We start from the raw sequence: 23,146 nt of genomic DNA, 5'->3' as shown, positions 1-23,146 counted from the left end.
TTCACAGTTATAGATGAGGTTGAACGACAACACAAAATGACATTCACAACCTCTTTTACAATATATGACTAATTTCTGAATGAAAAGAAACATGCCATATAGGGCCATGTGTTACATTTTATTTCGATAGTCCACTTTAGACATTCTACTAACTATAAGTAACTTTGTAACTACATGACAACTACGTCAACTAATTCTCATTAATTTGCAACTACATATCTACTAACTCTCAGTAGGGTAGGTTTAGGGTTAGTAGAATAAGTTGACATTCTTGCAAAGTTTCTCATAGTCAGTATGTTGTATGTTGTGGACCCATCAAAATAAAGTGTTAGAAGATATTAAGCAGACAGTCTACTGATATTCTAATGACTGCTAGTTGACATGTAGTTGCAAAGTTACTTACAGTACTGTTAGTAGAATGTCTAAAGTGGACTATCAAAATAAAGTGTTACCGGGCCGGTTTTTTTTCATGGGGAATTGACTGGATGCTGAATAACTGTCTCTATATGAAATAACAACATAAGAGGCAAAGCAACTCATTACATTTTAAGGAAAAAGTTGGAAAGATATTTTTTTCCCCCGAGTGGAATATTGTGCACTGATGAATCATGCACAGCTCAACCAGGAACATGCATGTATTAAGAAAGTATGCAGTCCCAGGTGTTTTTTTTCCCACTAATATGAGAACCTTTATGTTATTTTTCAAAACTCTAGATACAAAACTCACAACCAATGACTAAAGAGCAATTACAATTGCTTGAATAAAATACACATAAACTGAAGATTCACAACTTAACATCAAAAATACAATTCAAACATAACTGGACTACATTATCTACAGATGTAATATTTAATCATCATTCTTTATCAGACACTGCTTTTATGGTCCCATGTACTACTTTTCCAGACCATGTTTTAAAATTTGACACCTTTGGTGTTTTGCACAGTACATCTCAACACACAAATATCCCATATGTGCATGTGTGAATGATATTTGAGAGACTGGAAGGGGAGGAGGATATTCTGTGAATGACAACTTAAATTTGGTATTGTTCCTTCAAAAAAGATCAGTCGTTTGGACTACTTTAACTGTATTTTTATTGAGTTTTCTTGTGCTAATGGTCCATGTTAGAACTTGGCCCCCTGGTCACTAGGGAAAAAGCAGTGTGAACATTCAGCTAAAAATCTCCTTGCGTTTTACAGGGAAGAACTAAAGTCATACAGGTTTGGAACAATGTGAGTGAGTAAATGATAATAGAATTTAAATTTTCTTGCTGAACCCACGATTTTACTGTCATGAATCAATTTGGCATGCACAAAGAGAAGGTGCCATGATGGAAGCCATGATGATACATCACTTGACTGGATCATGACTCTCATATTGATCACTGTAATAAACACTAAAGAGCACTGGGGTAACAAAAAATCACCTTTATGCACAAGTGAATCTGTGGGAAGTGAAGCGAACGTAAAGAAGCGCTCCGTGCATTCAGCATGTTTCTGAATTAAAAAGCATGTGTTCATACGTTAGGTCTCATAGACCTGTACATGTGAGATCTAAAAATCGGCTAAATATGCCGATGTGTGCATTTTGCAGGCGTCTGCGCCGACGGGTGTCTGCAAGCATAAATAAATGAGTGTGTGCTGCAGGCTGCGTTTCCTCTGTGGTGTCCACATGAAAACACCTCTCTCTCTCTCACATAAGGGCTCTGCACATGGAAAAATCAATAGAATGGTGATAGAAATACGCAGCACTCGTTCCCCAGGTAAAAGATTGATCGGAGCTCCGCTGAGGATCTGCCCAAGCTCCAAATAATGGTTAGAGGCCACCGACCTCCAAATCTCAGAAGAAAACACACACACACACACTCACCAGTACTTCAATAATTATAGCATCACATCACTGAACAATGCTTTATTTAGACAACACAAATGCATTGGGAAGAAATTTTGTGAATGTTTTTAATTTATTTATTTTTATTAGAATTAGAATAAATTAGATAATTAGAATAAAAAATAAAATAAAAAAAACATTGCGTCAAAATGCCAACTATATTTGAAAATTCAATCCCATTTGAACTGCATGCATCAAAAGTATGTGTATATATTTATAATATATTTGTTTTATTTACATGATATTTATTTAAATCGAGTCATATCAAAGTTTTAATTAACTAAATATGTAGATTAATGTGAAATTATGAATAATTAATCAGGTGTCATGCCCTGGTTCATTATTACATTTATTCTCATTTTGAACCATTCAGGCTGATTGGAGACCGTCTGCAGATGTTATAGATATTAATCAGGTTAGATGCCATATTGAATTTAACGCAGATGAAAACAAGGCTGTAAGGGACAGACTTACAGTCTTTACACTGTATAAATTCTAGATCATGTAATTCTCACAACTCATTACATTCAAAACTGTTTTTTGAAGTTTGAATTATTTTATGTTTCTTTAGATGAACAATCAATATGTTGTTAAACAACAGCTGAACACACTGTACTTATATCCCTAAAAGCCTGGTTTTCATTCTTGTAAAAAAAAAAGTGCTGACAAAGGTATATGGGCGCGCTTTTTTCCATTGACTGGAGTTTTTCAGCCAATCACAGACCTATGGATGCAATCACATGACAAATGTGGTGCCACTCCCACACATTCATGCCATTCTAAAGGTAGAGCCCGGTGCTAGCAACGCCAAGGTCATGGGTTTGAATCCCAAGGAATACATGAACTTACAAAGTGAACATCTTGAATGCAGTAGTAGTTTCGGATAAAAGTGTCTGCCAAATGCACAAATGTACAGGACCTCAGTGAGAACACAACTCATAAGAAAGCAAAAAAAGATGCTGCCTGCCTTTGAATTTTTATCTACTGACATTGCTTTTGGACAGTGTTAGTTTAGAAAAATGTGTGTGTGTGTTTGTATATATATACAAATATATATTTTACTCATAAGAATATCTAGGGGTGCCAATAATTGTGGCCAATGTGTATTAGAGAAAAACATTTATTTCATAATGATATTTCCCCCCATTTTAAATTCTTATTATCCAATGAAAGGTTAGAATTTTGTGAATTTTTTAAATAAAAGATCAAAAGGATTAACAATGCAGATTAATTTTCACAGCCTTCTTTGATCATATTTACCAAGGGTGCCGATATTTTTGGCCATGACTGTACATATGAAGAGTTCAGATGCAAAAGCCTCTAAGTGCCGTCTGAAAGTTTCATAAAAAATTAGCATTTTTATCAGGCTCCTATGTTTAGGTTCAGTAATTTTACTCTAATGGCAATGTATAGGTCTTTTTCTATGCAATTAAAGTGAAATAACTGCATAAATGACTACATAAATATAGATAAAAATGCTAATTTTACAAGAAAATTTCAGATGGCCACACACATTTGTACTGTTTATATACATATACCCTGTATATACTGTTATACTTTTATGCTATATGTTATACTTTTCTCAAATAATTGTATTTTTTTTTTCAGCCCTCTGACCCTTTATTTTAGACAGATCCTCTGAATTCTTTTGAAAGATAGTTATGTCTCTGTAGTGTCTTTTGTTTTTATTGTCGGTATTAGCGTTAATGAAAGTATGATAATAAATGTGTGCTGCAGAGGATGCGCTAGCAGCACCTCTAGTCCATCAGTAAAGCGTGCACACTTTGAGTGATGACTTTCCTACAGGAACCAACAGCTGTATGTGCAAATCATGCATATAAATCAATTACCAGAGCCTATGTACTTTAAATGCACCCATTAATTAAGCAATGTCAGATACAATGGAGCGTGAAGTTCATTACATTTTTAGCATTCACGCACAGGATTATTTGAAGAGAAGACGGTTTTACCTAATGATCAGTGCCACAAAGACACGCTGCTGCCAGAGAGAGAGCGTTTTGAAGGGACAAGTAAAACAGCAGTAGGACAAGCATTGAGTTTTTTTTTTTTTTTTTTTGTGAAAAGCCTGCAAGGGATGGATGCACCTCCATCAGGTTTATTCTGATGCACTGGTGCATTTGCTCTTACTTGAGCTCTGTGTGTGTGTGTGTGTGTGTGTGTGTGTTGAGGGTCTCTGCCTTCCTTATTCCACACTGCAATTCGGTTTTAATGGCAGGAAAGTAGTTGTAAGAGAGTGGCCTACATTAGGCATTGACCTCTGCTTAATGAATACGAGAGAACGTTCCTTGTCACTACAAGTTCCATGTTGTGACGAGATTTGCATATTCATATATTTTTTTCCTTCCTCTCCTTGCAAATATTTTTTCTTTCTCAGTGAACAGGACATCTGCCTCTGCCACTCGAGAAATAAATAAATAAAACAGGAAATAAATGAGCAAAATCCACATGATACATCCAGATGCTCAGAGTGTGATGTGAGACAAGAGTTTAGCATTTCCTGTTTGTGCAGCAGACCTCCCTGAGAGCGCGATACAGCTACCTTACCGGACAAACATTATTGTGTTATTTTCTTCATGAGACAATTATCTCTTAAGAATGCTTGTCTACACACTTCTATAAATCCTATTACACTTGTTTAAATGCACTTAAGCTGACATATCTTAAAAAGAGAAAGTGTAAAGAGTTCCTAAAGTCAAATCTCTCTTCTTTTTTTTTAAAATCCGCTGTGTAGTTTAATTTGATTGAGCAGAGCCAGCCTGCAGAATGGCCTCTGTCATACACACTGAACCCATCATCATCTCTTTCTATATTCAATACCAACAGGGCTACTTAAATGTGAAATGATAAAAAGTGTTTTCTTTTCATGTTTCTCTCTAACTAGCAGCAGGACTGTGTAGATACTTCAAAAAGTTGCAGTTCCCATAACATAGTTTGACTTTTCTTTTCACTGAAATCAGCAAATACACAGCAGAGAGAACCCGCTGGCATCTTTCACAGAAATAACTGCTGCTAGGGATCCATTTGAATTTTAAATCAATGTGAAATAGTATTTGTCATTAGCAATCAAATATTTGAAGTGCTGGTATATTTTCTATCTAGCTTCACCTTCAATGAACATCTGAATACGGGTATAGTTCCGTTTCAAGTGCTCAATACAATAAAACACAAATACAACCTACTAAACTTTTTTTTTTTTTTTTCAACGTGGCTGGATTTATTTGATCAAAAATACAGTCACAAATAACATTGTAATTCATTCATTCATTCCTGTGATGCCAGATTATAAGAATATACTGAGAATATACTGATTTGGAAACTATTATTATTATACACAGTTGTGTATAACTGTGTAATTGTTGTGCTTAATGTAGTATGCGATCCATACAAGGTTTTTGTTTTTATTAAGGCTACCGATTTAAAATATTAAGTCTGATTTATTATTATAATTATAAAAAAATTATGAACACTTGAATAGCAACTAAACTACATGCCTTGAGTGCATTTGTATATTTAGCTTTAGTTAAATCTGATTTCTGTCAGGACCACTATCGTCAAAGATCATTGACAATTAGCATACAGTTTGGATTGGCGGTATGGTTCTGTTCTGGGCAAGAACTCCCTGCACATCCATGCAGCCTAGCATGGATGAGAGCAGGGAGAGCAGCGATAACCCCCCAGGGTAAACAGAACAGAACCAACAAAAGTATTGCAGATATGTTAAAGTTCAGTAATTTTACGTACACATTTTAAAATTAGTCTGATTCAAAAGAGAATCAGAAGGCTGGATCCTGACTGACAGAGGAGGAGTTGGGGATGGAGGAGGGTAATTAGCTGAAGCGAGCTTGACTAACGTGACCTGCCAGAACTAACGCTATGCTTGATTTTTGATGAACCTATCTATGAATGCAATACTATTCTAAACAGTCTTGTGGTATGACATTTTTGAAAATGAAAATAATTTCATGTAGTAATATATATACACATACATGTGGTTCAGTATATTGTACATATGCCATCTACTATCAGTTCTAATAAAATCCAAGAATGCATGATGGATATGAATGCGTTTGATGGGCTGAATGTGTTTTTTTGATGCTGGTCAGGGAAGAAGCTCTCTTGAACTGTACACAGAGAGAAACAGATGAAGGCTCATCTCAGCTGGGCTGTTCTGAGCTAAAAGCCCTCTGGTCACTACTCACTGATGCTCTCTCGTCGCATAAAAGACAGAAAGATCAATGAGCACACGAGAGTCATAAGCGCTGAGGTGCCGAGAGTCCCAAACAGCTTTTCCCCAAACAGCCGCAACTTTGGGCCATAATGGCCTCCCATAAAGAAAATCATCATCAATGAAAATGACAGGTTATTAAGATCTGATATTAAGCAATGGGGTTTAATAATGATAGGTTATCTATAAAACCTTTACAACCTGGCACCGTACGAACAGATTCAATCTCGCCCGGCCACCACCACTGACACATGTTAATAAGCCCACAACCTTTAATTAAGCAGTATATATAAGTAGGGCCCCATTAAGGCCTGATTTGTGGGCGAGTTCATTACGTCAAGCACCGGGCAGCAGACACATACTCAATACAAATCAAGGCAGACAGAATATTATCCTGCTTAATGTGGCCCCAATATTGATATTTTATCACTGTGTCTTGATAAGTGACTTTTAGAATCGTCATTTTTCATGGTGTTGAAGCAGCAGTGAAGACTAAACGACCCACATTCACGTCTTCATAGAACTGTTACTTTACATTGTTTCCTGACTGATGAACTGCTTTACATTTATGTATTGTACTTTTCTTTGACATTCTGGTATTGGTTTCTACTTCTGTCCAAGGAGATCTGACACCAAAAACTAGAAACCATCAAAGTCATAATATGATTTTATGTTCCTTTCGATTAATGTAATTAAAGCTGCATTCAAATTTTCATTCAAATCCATGGTAGTGCAAGTTTGACTGGAGTCCTTTATGAGTTCTGCAACCATGTTTTTGCTACAGTATAGGTGTATACAGGTATACAGTTTTATCAAAAAGTATTTGGACACATAAGTCACACTTAAAAGCTCTAAAACATCAAACCAAGAAGCATCTGCAACTAAATGCTGCGAGAGCTCTTTCTCTGACTTTTGAAAATTACTTTGAATCTGCTGTTTAGTAGATTTTTAGACATTTGCCCTTTACACTGGTGTATATATATATTCAAATGTATCGTAAAGGATCCTTGGGTTCTGAAAGACATTTATTTTATTATTTTTATTGTGTGGCTACTTAAGGTTATGGGCTGGGCTCTTTTATTCCATTGCTTGAGTCATAGGCACTTCCTCCAAGAGGCTCAACCCGGTGTGATCCTGTAACACACATTTACATGAACAATGAGAATTTTACAAACAAATAACAATTTGTAGCATCATGATCATTTAACAGTTCATCTTAATCTACATCCATTTGCAACTCACGCCAGGCAGGTTTTCTCCTCTTCCTCTCTCTGAGATGCGTCACATTCTTCATCCTCCCGTGTTCCTCATGCACCTCTGATCTCTGAAACTCTTTACTGTCAGAATCATGCATTACCTGTAAATAATACACCATACAAATGTTCAAACTAATTCATTAATTTCATAATGTAAGATGTTCAAAACTACTGAAACTACTGGATGTGTATCCACCTAATTTTTAGAATATGAGTAGACATGACCATTTGTAACTTGAATGTGTGCATTATGGGCCACAAATAGCATAAAAAAAAAGTAAAAATAAATTATTAATTGAATGATTGCATTGACCAGGTAATTCATTTATGTTTGTGGAGGAAAAAGATAAAAAAATCATAGAATAAGTAATTTGTTCCGACTGAAAAGAAACATTTTCAATCGCGGCCAATAAGAACATTTTGCAAATAAAGTGATGTGGAATTTTGACCCATGAATTTCACAGTGGGAGTGTAGAGAATAGCAAAATCATGAAGTTGCTTATCACGACTGGTCAGAACAAAAACTCAAGATTAACATGAAAGAGCGTTTATCACTTTATCACGTCACACCTGGTTAGGACACAGTGCAAGATAACTGTAAAATTCTCATCATTAATGTTGCTACGGAAAAATGGGCAAAATAACATTAATATGCATGCCACAGATTTGAATGATCTAGCCCAGTTAAACAAGAAAAAATATAGTTAATTATAACTAGTATATTTTTTTTCTGTTTTCAGTTGACCTCATGGCATATGAGACATAGGCAATCAAACATACAGAACAGTGATTATAAGCAGACACGAGAAGAGGAACCGAGGTCGTTTGTCAATGATTCTAGCTGCAGGATTATTTTAAAGGTTAAATATTTCATATCCAGATGCTAATCTGGGTCAATGTGGCTTCAGTCAGCTGTCCTGAGCTCTGACTCATAAATGTGAGCTGAACAGAAATAATTTAATAGAGGATCTAATACACTATTATCCAAATGAAGATATGATACATAAAATGTCACGATTTTTACCTCAATGCCCGCACTGACTGGGAGCAAATGATCACCGCAGGTTAGAAAAGAGGTCTTTGAAAATGCTTTGGTTCAATAACACACAGAACTAATGATAAAGGGGTGACTGTAACAAGATGTCATACACACATAGTATATCAACTTGTGAATCAAAAGTTCAGTTACATAAATGGTTGTTTTCTCTAACAGCAGTAGTAGTAATTATTCATAGTCAGTAACCATAAATCAGGCGCTTTTGATAAATTCAACCTCTAAACTAAAACTCCAATATCATCAAGTGAACAATAAAACTGCACTAGCATACATCAGTCGTTAAACATCGGGGCAAGGGTATTTAAAGGGATAGTCCAAAAATGAAAATTCTGTCGTCATTTATTCACACCCAAGTTGTTCCAAAGCCTTATGACTTTCAGTTCCATCAGTTTAAAACCCAAATCTTCTGAAGAATCACAGCTGCTTCACATACTTGCTTGACGTGTGAGATCAAATCTCATTGGTTCATGCACTTCAGGCATGCACACTTGAGCCTCTGCTTAACATATTGGATTTGTACTCTATATATGTGCTTGTTCAGTGTTTATACAGTGTGTGCAGAATTATTAGGCAAGTTGAAATTCTGGTCATATTTTGTTTTTCCAAGAACATTTGACCAATTCCAAACCACATCAATCTTAATAACTACTATTGATTTTGTATTTAATCATTTATAAGTGATATATAATTGTCCATGAAGGCTGAAAGTCAAAAACTCCTTATTTCAGGTGTGCAGAATTATTAGGCAGGTTTTCTTTTACAGATAAAACGAGCCAAAAAGAGCCTGAACTCAAGAATAAAAAAAAAAAAAAAAAGCCCATGAGAAGGATGCAATACTAATGCAATAATAGAATTAGCAAAGTTAAGGCATGACCATTGGGCAGCGAAATGCTCATTGGGTCAGCACAGTCAGAAAAAAACAGGTGGAGAAGAAAAGACATGTTTACTGCAAAATAATTAAGAATTAAGGTGAAGAATTAGGTGAGAAACCATCAGGAACCATTTAGCCTCCAGCGCCATCATTTTCCAGAACTGCAACCTTCCTGGGGTCTCCACAAGCGCAATGTGTCAGGTTCTCAGAGACTTTGCTTGGGTAAAAAATTATTTAAAATGGCCCTCACTTAATAAGAATAACATGCTGAAGTGTTGTGAAATACATGAAGACTGATTTTGTATAGGCTTTATGGACAGATAAGTTGTGAGTGATTCTTGACGGACCACCATCACATCCTCTTGTACCACTGTTTGAAGAATTTTTCTTCCAGAATCTGGCAGTAAGTTTTAGGAGCTCATTTTTAATCAATGCTGCAAGGATTGTAAAACTTACTGCCAGATTCTGGAAGATAAATTCTTCAAACAGTGGTACAAGAGGATGTGATGCTGGGCCTTCAAGAGTCACTTCTATCACTTATAAATGATAAATACAAAATCAATAGTAGTTATTAAGATTGATGTGGTTTGGAATTGGTAAAATGTTCTTGGAAAAAAAAAAAAAATATGACCAGAATATCAACTTACCTAATAATTCTACACACACTGTATACAATATGAATAAAAGCCTTAATTAAATCTGTTCATCATATAAAGCAATCATGTCTTGTCAGAAGATTGGATTAAACCACATGATTTCTATGGATTTATATTATGAACTTTTTTATGAGTCAAAGTTTTTCAGTGAAGGCACAGAAAGAGAAAACTCCGATTTCATGGCGTAAATTAAGACAGAAAAAAATAAACAACAACAACAACAACAACAAATGAAACTGCAGCTCAGAGGAGTTTCCATTAGTTTGAACTTGATTAATCATTAATTACACTTTCTTTTGGGCAAAATACTATTTTAACATTTTTGTACGATTGTGTGTTTTATATTACCTTTTCCATTTTTGCTGTTTCATGAATTGTTTTACTGAGGAATTAATGTTTGCTGAGGAGCTAATAATGCCAACCTATAATTTAAATACAAAATGTCACATAACATGTTCATTGAGTGAAAAAAAAGTGAACATTTTCAACTGATTTTCTGTAGTCAATTTAGAAGTTTACTCGAAAATAAAAGTACCCTGAAAGTATTCATGGGAGTCACAACTAACCCTTGTCTCCACTATTCAAGACTTCTTTGCAGTAGATAAAAAAAACAGCACCACTGTGTCACTTAAAACTAGTATCTTTGTTTTCAGGCTAAAGTCACTAGCAGTCAATCGTTAGCACCTTTCAATACCAGATGACTGTCACACGGCGTCTATTTAAAGAGTTTGCTGCATTCAAGGACAAACAAAGGACACACAGAACACAAACAGCGCCGCATGCTCCGAAACCTCAAAAGCCACATGATAAAAACAGGCTGGCGTAAGTGAGTGTGTTTAATGCGTGCTGGGTGCTCATCAGCGGTTTTGCCGAGCATTAATAATTTGTGTGGAGGTAATACTCAAGCTGTTGGAGCTGTAGTTGTGCATTTTTAATGGAAGTTTTACAGAAGTGGCGGCAGGCTTCACATATGCTGCAGACGGCATATGGGAACGAGAGATGATGCAGCACAGTTGGCCAGAGCGCTGCTTTCTTAGGCCACAAACACTTAAACGCTAGCCCGAGAGGAAAGACGCGCTCACGCACATAAACCTACTGCCGTTTTAGCACACGCCCTAATGAATTCACACCCGTTTATGTCCAACGCCATCTTGTTTCCACATATGAGGCGGATGTTGGCCCAATCGGAAATGAAAAAGTTATTGGTGCTGCATTCAAATCTGAGCTATTATCTGCCCCAATTTGTAGTTACTCAGAGAGCGGTAAACATCTGCTTAAGTAATGTTTGCTTTTAAAGCATCTATAACTTTAATAGAAGCATCACAAGAGCATCATAAAGCTGCCGCAGAATTGCAACTGATAAAACTGCACTCTTTTCTGTTGCATGCTGACAAAGCTTTCTTCAGTGAAACCTAAATCCCCTGTAGTGATGGGTTTGTGCACAGAAATATATTTCGATCTAATCAACTTGGTAGTGCAATACAAATTTGTAAAAGCGTTTTACTTCTAAATAAATGATAAGAAGATGACTCCAGTCATACCAGTTTTGTAGATTAAGCTGTTTATTTCAATTCAGCAGCAGATATTTTTATACAGTTCTTTACAGACTGATCGAAAACTCACTGTCAACGATGTGTGTTTTGTCGACATTAAAATGAAGGTGAATAGCTGTAGTTGTAGTCAAGGAAATTGATTTTATTGGTTATTCAAAAGATTATTAAAGTTCACAGAAGGAACTTTTATCTAATAACTTTTAGCTTGTCATCTAGATGCAAGATGTACAAACAAATATTAGATATATTGAGCGTGTCTCATAGGCCATGATGGAAATTGGGTAAATGTTCCTGTGGCTCAGTGGTAGAGCATTGCGTTAGCAGCGCAAAAGGTTGTGGGTTCAATTCCCAGGGAACACACATACTGATAAAACAAAATGTATAACCTGAATGCACTGTAAGTCGCTAAATATAAATATTCAAATCTTCAGATCATTTCAGTACAAATATTAAGTTAATCTCAAGTAAAAAGTAAAAATTTCCCAAAACAATATGGGAAAGTAATTTAAACCCCTGCTTATATACTTTTCATATCCCAGTGTCCGACAGCTTGATATTTTCTATGCCCCAGTATATGTGTGTATGTTTCTCTCTGTAATTGTAAATCTTCTGGTTACTTCCTGCTCTGGACCTTCGCTTACTTCTATATGGATTTTCGGAACATTAAATTAAAAATGTATTTATTTGTTTAGGGTGGTGTTGTAGGTTTGCAGTGCTGTCTGGGTGCTGGCATGGCTGTCGCCTGTGCCCTGGGGTGGGCGGCACTGATGCTATCAGCGTCTTTCGTGTGTCAGCCTGCCCATCGCCACACCCATCACACACTCCAGATATGGCCTGACACTTCCCTCTGCTGAGCCAGCCACAAACACAACACACAACCCCCTCCTAAAATAATCATAGTCACTCAGTGCTGAAGTACACATGAAATAAAAAATTACATTCTTATTACACCATCTTTTTGTCCATAATTTATTAATGCATGTTATTTAAATACTACTACTACTAATAATAATAATAATAATGTGTTTATAAATTACCACAATTGAAAGAAATAAATAAAAAGAAAGAAAGAAAGAAAGAAAGAAAGAAAGAAAGAAAGAAAGAAAGAAAGAAAGAGAAATAAATAAATGTTACACTTTATTTTAAGGTGTACATGTTACAGTGTAATTGTACATTTAAGTACTGTTAAGATTCGGATTAGGCTTAGGGTTACTTGCATGCAATTATGCATAATTGTTATTACAATAGTAAGTACATGTAACGTGTAGCAAGGACACCTTAAAACAAAGTGTTACCATAGATAGACAGACAGACAGACAGACAGACAGACATATAGATAGATAGATAGATAGATAGATAGATAGATAGATAGATAGATAGATAGATAGATAGATAGATAGATAGATAGATAGATAGATAGATAGATAGATAGATAGATAGATAGATAGATAGATAGATAGATAGATAGATAGATAGATAGATAGACAGATAAAATTTACTATTTTATAAGAATGTGCTATAATCTTCTTAAACCCATAGAATTAACTGAGATAATAATAGGATTTATTGAAATGGTGTGTATATATTATTATTATTATTATTATTATTATTAAGTATTCCCTTGTTAAAAAGTACACTTTAAATCTTAAAAAGTATATTGTTAAGACTGTAGTTGCAAATAATATAATATTAATGAAATAAAAGGTACTTAGAGTACTTTCATGCAAGTGAACTTTGTAATAAAAATTGTATTTTAAATTTTAAATGGACTTTAAGCATCATTAACTTTAGCATCATTACAAATGTGTAATTACAAATATATTTAAATATATGACATACAAGTTTCATGTATATTTTAAGTTTTCCATGAATGCTTTTCTACTTTAGCCATGTTTCAAAGATAACAGAAGTAATTATGACATTACATATAAAAATGTATTAAGTCCTATGTGGGTCAAAAAAGTTAATATATAATAGATTTTTGTTTACATAGCATGTAGTAAAGTGTCTGAAAGAATTTAATTCAGCTCACACAGAATATTCTTTTAAAGCATATTATTTCCATAATAAGTACTAAGTACTCTTTTTAAAAGTATGCAAAAGTGTACTTCTTTCACAAGTCTTAAAATAATGCTTCACCACAAATTTATATTGAAAGTGGAACCAAAAATTAGTCTAGTCATACTTACATATACAGACATAGGTCTTAATCACAGAATCTTTGCAAAAGTGAAATGTAAGGCATATATGGAACCTGTATCTAAAGTATATGTATGAGTTTGTGTGATTTACTGCATTTGAATGGCTGGTATACAGACTTTTGTCTTCCAAACATGGACAAAGTTCAGAAATTCTTGACAGCTTCTCAAGTCATTTTTTGTTTAGTATCATCACTGATGTGTTTGTATTTGTGGCTCTTCAGGGCCTCCCCTCAGACTGATAAATATGCGCCACATTCTACGGTACTCTCATCAGTCACAAAACAACTCAGGACGCCATTAACCGACCGCACTGCCTGCGAGCGAGCCGTTGACGTGCATGTAGCATAAATCTGCTGTTTTTGACATGGAAGTTCTAAAATATTAATTTTGTTAGGATGATCCAGGTTGTTCTCGGGGGGGATGGGAGTTAATTCATGTGCTTGCAGTTGTTACCAAGCAGAATCAGTGGTACATTTAATTAGACAGCAATCTGGACGGCAGTCTGCGCCCTGCTGTTCTTCTGCATTTAATAACGTGTGAAGCCATGGGCGGAGGTTAGCGAATATATCCCACTATAGATTCCTAGATTAACCAAAGGAAGAAAGAATTAGCACCTAGTCCAGGTGTGAGGGATACAATCATGAGCGAAATGTACTGACTGCCTGTTGTGAAAGTGACAATACTCCCTTCTTTACACTCTTTAGCTCTGTTCCAAAACCCAGGCAGCAGTTTTAAGCATCATTAGGCATGCTGTAAAAAGTAAAAAGCAACATGCTGCCTTTAAAGATTATTTTGGCTAAAACATAAGGCAGCATGTATGTATTCCTTGCAGGTAAGCCAATACAAATGTATCAAAAAAGTCCAAATTCAATTTGTTTTCTGTATTGTGTTGTTAGGTTAGCAACATGCTAATGTCAGGTTCTATTGAAATCAATTGTGAGTGGATTTTTTTGTCAACTTCCCTTGAGGAGCCCCATTTTTGTGGTGTGCATATAAAGTATTCTGAGTAATTTTTTAAATTTAGGATTCTGCATAGAAGATGCCCACCTCTATAATGGCGCCATCAGGTTGTCTCAGGAAGTGTCTGTAATGTTGGTGCAGGCCGCTCAAGTGCAGTGTGTAGATGGATAAATGGGTACTGGTCTCACATCCGGTATTGGGCATGCCTGAAGGTGGTGCCAATCCTACCACAGGCTCTTCCTCCGTCCAGATGTAGTCATACACCGCCACCTATTGAGACACATACACCCCACCCCCCCCACACACACATACATATACACACCTTGTTAGAGACAACTGAAGTATTTAAACAGTATTGCAATACTAAGTACTAACACAGTTTGCTACATGAGTGACTGTTAATGAAAACTCACATATGAAAACTTGCACACATGCTCTACAGAGAGTGCATGTGAATGATTTGGGCCCAAAACAACACTGGACCCCACAAACTTTCACTGTAGAGCATTTATCAAAATATCTTCTTTTGCCTTCCATCGAAGAAAGAAAATTATTGTAATTATTGTAATGCCAGGAGAGTAAGTAAATGTTTAGTTCAGCATTTTTTTTTTTTTTTTTTAATTATTCAGATTTTTTCTGCACACTAACGACACACATAGGGGGATTCAAAATATGTTTTAATTTCAGTAGTTTTCTGGAAGAAATTGTGGATTAAAAAAAAAAAAAAAAGATCAAGGGTGTCATTTATTTTTTTAGTAATTTAAATGAAACTACTTCTAAAAAAGATTTTTTAGACTGTTTTGCAGCCTAATGTTATCAAAAATTTGTTTTCGTAATTCATGAAATTTTACTGGTATGCTAACGCAAAGAAATGAAAATAGACACTATGACCACGCATTCATGTAGCTGCATGTGTTTGTGTGTGTGTTCAGATCAAGGGTGTATCTGAGTGCAACTGCATGCTTGCACGAATGCTTACCCTAACGCAATTACCTGCCCTACCTGCGGCCACAGTTCAGCGCTCACTGAGATGAATGCAAACTCGGATAGTTGACAGTAATGGTCTGTAATTTACAGCTGTGCTTGTGAGGTGATGAGCTCTGGCTGAGAGACGCAGGAATGCAGCGTGTCAGGTTTCTGCATGACTCACGCAGCCTCTGACCCTGACACAACGCTAACACACACCAGCCTACAATAACCTGCTTCAACCTAATCCTTAAACGAGGGAAAGGAAAAACAAAGAAACTAGTGGCCCGTATCACTCATTAATACTAGTGTTAAGGGCTATGCTTGGAATAGCATTCTATTTGTACTATTTTTGCACAGTATGTAAATTTTCTTTATGCATGGAATACTCAGAATACCTACTATTTTACTACAGTCTGCTCAACTTGACCTTGCATTTACAGCTGGATGAATGAAACCATAAATGGTATCAACCTCAACATGCATTCTGCTCACTTTTTCCATGCTTCAGGTCTTATTGTGCACAAAAGAAGATGAAATGATCAAAAATTATCAAAACATATTCAGACTCTAAAATTACTTTTCTTCTCTATGTATTTGACGCATAATATTGTTTATCGTTGCATACAACATTCTGTTTCACATACTGTACTGTACTATTTTGTTAACAAATTGCAGTCAGTGGACAATGTACAGTATATTACACACTATGCAGGAAACAGTATGCTAGTGTTTCATTCAGAACATAGGCAGAACTTTGAACATCAAAGGCTCATGGGAGATTATAACAGACAAATATACAAATGCAAAAAAAAAAAAAAAAAAAACCAAAAACCAAAGGAAAATACAAGATGTTGTGATTAAATCATATCTTAAGTGTCTCAGCAGATCTGATGTCATGAGGGATGGCTCTGATCCGAGTATACGGGTCCCTTGTGTGTGTTGTACCTGTAATGCACTGCCCTGCTCTATTAGAGGAACACAGGAGACAAGCAGAGCGTGTAACATGCTATATAGGTCATGGATCTCAGACGCATTGGTGTGTGAAGATCACAGCGCCTCTCACCCAACTGGGCCAGCTTCACACTAGTGTCAGCACTGCTACACACACCCCCTCTGACCTCAAACACACACACGCACACTATACATATACTCATCATTTCTCAAACATATGTGTGAATGCGCTGTCACAGCATGTTATGTGCAAACTCACCATTCATTTTAGGTCTGAATGTATTACCATTGTGTTGTGGACATGTACATTGGAGTATCATGAAAATACTGTGGTACATGAATATCATTTAGAACTATGTAATATATCAAAGAGCCACAATATTACCTTCTAATTCTATCAACAACAAAAAAAGGTGGCATTACAACATGGTGGAGAGAGTCTTGAATAACCATGAAATGAATTATTTAAATGTAATTTTATATATTGTATGCACATGTAAGCTGTGACTATGAGAGGAAAAATAAAGTGTTATGGGAGGGATGACATATTTTTGTTGACCATGTCAACTAGATGAACCCCAGGGACAGATCCCCTCCAAAGACCTCATCACCTAGACGGCCACTGGGGCAAGACCACAGAAACCAGATGAGTCCTCTGCACAATCTGACTTTGCTGCAACCCCTAATTAAACTGCTGGCTTCGTCTGGTAAGAGGAGAAAGGCACCTATTTCCCTGTTTAATACTGTAAAGCTGCTTTGACACAATTTGCATTGTAAAAAGCGCTATATAAATAATGGTGATTGACTTTCGAATGGGTATTTTGGCATGGGTTTTTGTATTTCTATTTGAATGGGTTTGTGGTTAAATGCCTGAAATAAGGTCTTTGGTTAACACAAGCTCAATATATTTTCACATCTTATTCTATGATATAAAATACATCAGTATTACCCCCTTGTGATTTTTTAAGCTTTTACTTGTCTTGAAAAATGCAGTTGCTATCAAGTGTCTAAATGAGACTACACAGCGGCTGCTGGGACTTTAAACATCATGTCTTTTCCCGTATTTACAGCCTCACTGTTTATAATTGCACTTTTGCAAACTATTCTAAACTATTTAGCTCTTTCTTCTGTTGATTGCATTTAGGCTTCACAATTCATAAAAGTTGTGTTCATTTGCGAAGATTATCATGATGAATAAACCGTGTAGGAATCATAAGCTTTTCTTGGCCATGTGAGCTTATTTTCTGCAATAATCCAAAATGGAATAAAATCCTATTGGGTTTTTGTCGAGGAAACCAGGGTGCAGCACTCTATAGTGGACATTTTTGGATAATAAAGCACAATGAAAACTCAGTCCAGCAGGTCTGGATGACCAACAAGATGAATGCAGAGAAAAAAACAGGACCTCATCCTCTGAGACTGGAAACACTTTGAGGGGCATTTGGAAGAAGTCAGCAGGCTCAGACAGGCCTGAATTCAGATTACCACATGACTCACTTTCTCTCTGTTTCCCTTTTCCCCTCTTTTAGCAGGAAGTTTTTCAGGCCACAGCCGAGTTTATAAACTCAAGGTGACCCCTTAATTGGCTCTGTAATTACGACTCCTCTGGAAAAACACAGGTCTTGTCAGGCAGGGTCAGAGCGAAGGAGAACTTTAATTTCACTGTGTACCCACGTCTTGATTTTCCAACTACTTAAGACTGTTGGCTAAACACAGGTCATGCTGGTAGGTCGGAAATTGAGAGTCATTACTGCACGTAATTAGACACTTCTTAAATACAGAGTGCCTGGAGAGAAGGTCCGCACACTGAGCATTGTCACAGGACACATCAAACGTCATCGGAAAGATATGAGCGAGCAAATTGCAAACACTCAAAGCCTGTTCTCTGAACGATTCATGTGTGGTCCGGACAGATACTGGAGACTGTTGTTTAGCGCTTCGTATGCCGTGACGTTTTAAGTGTCTCCACGGCTCCTTGTCGCTTTAGCAACATCTCATCTTGGTTGTTCACACTCAGTGTGGTTAATCTGCATGTGTAATTCCACTGTCAGAAATCACAAAGTCTGTATTCTGAACGTTTCACGCATTGCATCATGGTTATTCCTTTGAACCTTTTCTTAAACGCGAGAATACTTGGCGGACGTTTCTCTCCAGCGCCGTCTTCGCGCTGGCGGTAAGTGCTTGACTCAGACTCAATGCCTGGCTGTTCTCAGGGAACCCATCTGTGGGTTAAGCAGATAGCATTCAAGTGAGCTAACCTAATTCTAACCAATCAAGCTTCGATTTATTGTGGACGTCTGTATTCAGAAATCTGATAGAGTCCATATCAGTCTCTTTATTTGAATCTGGAGAGACAGCCATTGCTTCTTTGAGGACTATAAACATCAAACCATGTCTCCCAGCCGCAACATAAATTCAGATTTTGCAGGCGTTACGGCAAACGGACAGACAGACGGGGGTCCAGGAAGTGAAAATACGGACTGGTGCTCCATTCCACTCCAAATGAGCCTGTGCCTGTGCCCAAGCAAATGAGATTACACATCTCCATATTTGTAAAAATGGATATCTGAAATTTGATAAGTGCATTATTTAAGTGCGGGTGCCTCCTCACGACAACCCTAATACGCTGGCCAGCATGTACGAAAGCTGCTGTTTAATGGAGTAATAACTGCAGTGCCGAGTCAGATGAGAGCAGCTTTTTAAATACTGACATAAAAGGGCCAAATTTATTCAGCGATTTCAAACGGACCCAAATGTTCTTGTGTAAAACAAAATGCAACTGCTAATTATACTGTAAAAAGTACATATCTAAACATATCCAAAGGGTGAATAAAACGTCTAAGAATAAAATAAAAGGCAACAGATAAAACCCACAGGTTATAAACATGTAAGTATGCAAAGGGAATTCTCTATGTATCATTTTTGAGCTATTTGGCATTTCAAGTAATTATTGCAGCTATTTAAAAAGAAATTATGATTTTTTTCCCTTTCATTTCTGCAGACCTGATAAAAGCCCAAATTTACATCAGCACACTCTTGAGTTCAGCACATATCTTGAGAATTTATTTATTTATTTAGCATGATGGAGCAAAACCCTTTATCCCCTTTTAATCAATGACTTTATATTGTTCTTTGACAGTGTAAACCCTAGTGTGTGAACTGCATTGCAACATGACTGAACAAAAATGTGTTTATTATTATTAATTTATTATCAAATACAATCAATAAATAGTATTATTTTACCCAAAATTAGGGTGTGCTGTATATTTTAGAAGTTTAATAGAATATGCATTTGTTAGCTTAGCAATATGCTAATGTCTAACTTCATCAAGAGTTAGTCAAGTCATGTCACATTTTAAGTGCTATTTGTATGGCATGCAAAGTTGCTATGTACCATATTTATTCCTTCCTTCCTTCCTTCCTTCCTTCCTTTAAGCATTAGACAGTAAAGTTTAGTTTTGCTGTTGTATGTTGGTTTGATTTTTGGACCAATTTGTTTTTTAATCTCTCTCCTCCTCTTGTTTAAGTGCATTGGGATGATAGATAATACAGCACAGGTACATCATAACATTGCATGTATTAATATATATATATATATTTCAATCTGTCTATCTAGCTTTAATTGTCACACACAGTAAACTCATCTGTTGAGGGAGTAACTAACAACAAACAGCAAATTCTGAAATCCTCTGCATTTCTCCTCTTCCCTAGTTTGCTTCCTAATCTAGTTGTCTAATAAACCTGCCATTGTTCATTACAAATATTGTTAGCTCTTTGACGAATTGTTTTGTTGCTCCTCTTTTAAAGTTTCTTCAAATAAAAACTAAAAACTAAATGCATAAATGTAAATTATTCTTTAGCAGTATTTTGTATAACTTATTTTGTTCAAATTCTAAAGCTGTCAATCTAATTGAGAACCTCACTGTTTTGGGGCTTTATAAATACTGCTCTCGTTACAAACACAGTGGATTTCTTTAAATTATAACTAGCTTGTAACTTGGCAAACACACAGGTTCAAAGTAACTTCCCCAGCACAGATTTTTAGCTTTCCCCACCACAAGCACCTCTGCTGTTTTCTTCTCGTATTTTCAAGACAAAACACCACTGACCTTCCTCTCGCGCTCTACCCACCCTTCTCCCTAAGAGCGGTTTATATATAGTGCCGCTCCACCGCTGGAATCTGCAGCTTCTCAGTTCTGTCCCACTTGGCTTTAATTTACAGTGGGAAAATAATTAGAATCTCACTTTTGCGAAGAGTGGAGTGAAAATGTAAACAATGCTTCCCTGCGGGCGAGTGCTTCATCAAGTTGACAGGTGCATTTGAATGAGCCTGTGCGTGCGTGTGTGTGTGTGTGGCGGACAGCCTGGGTTATTTATGTGGCAGTTGCACATGGCAGGCCTGGTACAGTATGATGTGATGGGCAGATTACAGCAGAAGATCATGGGAGAGAGTAAGGCGGAGCTGCAGCTGGGGTTTAAACAGTAGGGTGAATGTGGGGCCAGTGAGGGCATCCAGGGGACATGATACTGATATGCTGTGCTACAATGCAAAAATACACAACTATATAAACAGAAAAGTGGATGTTGAGCTGTATAGCTCTTTTACACAAACTAATGAGCTGCCCACTTAGTCAGGATTTTTAGTTATCTTAGGTACACACAGATGTGAAGCCTGGGATGGTAGGCACCAATATGCTATGTTCTAAGATTTTATAAAATACTAACTTTTGTCCAAAATGTATCCTTTGGAGAGAAAGCAATCCCAGTGAAAAATACTACAATTACTACCACTACTACTAATTCATTACTGAATTAGTACAACATTGCTAAAATTGTAATAACTAGTTACATCAAATTAACAATTAACTATTTACCGAATTTGTGTGTTCTGTCTCATGCTTGTTGCTAAACGATCAAATTGTTAGCGACATGTGCTAACTAATCTTACGAAATTATACCTTGGCAAACAGCTGCCTATGTAGAAACAGACACTAGACACTAGGGTTTAGAACAGGACCACAGTGATTGAATAAATAATAAGCTGTACACATTTACATACAATCACACACACAGAAAGTGGAAGGTTTCTGAAAGTTGTTGTATTTGTATAAAGCAGATCACAGAGCAGCTCTCTCTCTCTATATGTATATGTATATGTATGTATATGCAGTATATATATATATATATATATATATATATATATGTATGTATGTGTGTATGTATATATATATATATATATATATATATATATATATATATATATATACACATACATAGATACATACACAGATATATATATATGAATGTGTGTGTGTGTGTATTTATACTTATATTTATATGTATATGTATACATATGTGTTATATGTATATCTTACAAATCTAATTCATAAAGTCAGAATTGTGAGTCAAAAACTTTCTAAATTCTTAGAAAAAGTCAGAATCAGTAGGTCTATCTTTAACAGTTTATAAGTTATTGTAGGTAACTAGGTAAATAAACAAACCCTATGGGAATACTTCCAAAGCCTGAATGCTTCTCTCTATGCAGAACTATAATATTGATTCCTTGTGATTTCTCTGAATGGGTTTCTCTGGCTGCATGTTCATAGATGTGCATTATTACCGCACGCATGGTGGAGCATGTTGTTTGCGTAATTAGGGCAACATGAATCTGCAGTGCTCAAGCATGATTTGGCTGTGGAATGGTTTTATATCTGCCCTACTGCTCCCACAGACTCGACAAACAACTGCTGAACATCAGAACGGACAAAATGAGTCATCTCAAGATCATTTGTATTGTTTATTTATCGCTTGTTAGCGGTGGACAGAATGAGCGCTCTTCTGACAGCACAACTCATTTACCTCAATGAACCCATGCTAATGTAACGCCAATCTACTGTGACGTGTGCTTGACTGAAACTGGGCTGGTAGAGAGATTTATAAACTAAACAGGCATGAATATTTAACTTCAGACTCCAAGCAGAGACAGATAAAGAGGAGATAGTATCTGAGCTCAGGATAATCTGCTTCATGCATCTGCATAATTCACTGTTACTAATCTGCTTTTATAAATGCTTAAAAAGCCCATTTAATCCATAAACAACTCTGGAAAGGAAACAGCGACTTGCATGAAGCACTAATGCCTGGAAGTGAAACTTTTTCGAGGTTTGTTTGGAGGGGAGAGAATCAGGGATATTTACATTCATATTAAAAAGGTTTTGCATACACCAATCTGCTCATAGATTTACTTGAGCATCAGCAAAGATACTGGCTAAAAACTCAGGCCGATCAGAGTGATTGATTTGGGTTTTAATTTACAGATTGGATCTTCAACAGAACAAAAGATCTCATGAGAAAATAACTATTTTAAGGTGGTGTAAGGGTGATGTTTAGTTTAGCTGCTATTTCGTTCCTCTTATTCTGTTTCCTATGTTTCATTTCAGTTTAGTTTTTGATTACCCCTTGTTAGTTGCTAATTAGTTTCACCTGTGTCTAATCTATTTACTTTTGTTTGTTTCCTGAATATATAGCTCAG

At 36.2% G+C, this 23,146-nt stretch overlaps 1 protein-coding gene across 4 annotated transcripts in view; it reads right to left on the bottom strand.

Moving 5' to 3' along the window:
* Positions 1–5,133: 5,133 nt before the first annotated feature.
* ofcc1 (orofacial cleft 1 candidate 1) overlaps positions 5,134–23,146 on the bottom strand; it is a 122,969-nt gene continuing 104,956 nt past the window's right edge. For all 4 annotated transcript variants that reach the window (XM_058765691.1, XM_058765693.1, XM_058765694.1 and 1 more), the window contains 3 exons: positions 14,782–14,964; positions 7,383–7,497; positions 5,134–7,274 (listed from right to left, as the gene is read on the bottom strand). In XM_058765691.1, the coding sequence (XP_058621674.1) occupies positions 7,201–7,274; positions 7,383–7,497; positions 14,782–14,964 (372 nt within the window). In that variant the 3' untranslated portion in view covers positions 5,134–7,200. The remainder of the gene's footprint in view (positions 7,275–7,382; positions 7,498–14,781; positions 14,965–23,146) is intronic.

The sequence above is a fragment of the Onychostoma macrolepis genome, chromosome 24 (assembly GCF_012432095.1).
Source record: "Onychostoma macrolepis isolate SWU-2019 chromosome 24, ASM1243209v1, whole genome shotgun sequence".
Taxonomy (NCBI): domain Eukaryota; kingdom Metazoa; phylum Chordata; class Actinopteri; order Cypriniformes; family Cyprinidae; genus Onychostoma; species Onychostoma macrolepis.
This window is presented reverse-complemented; position numbering and strand designations above follow the sequence as displayed.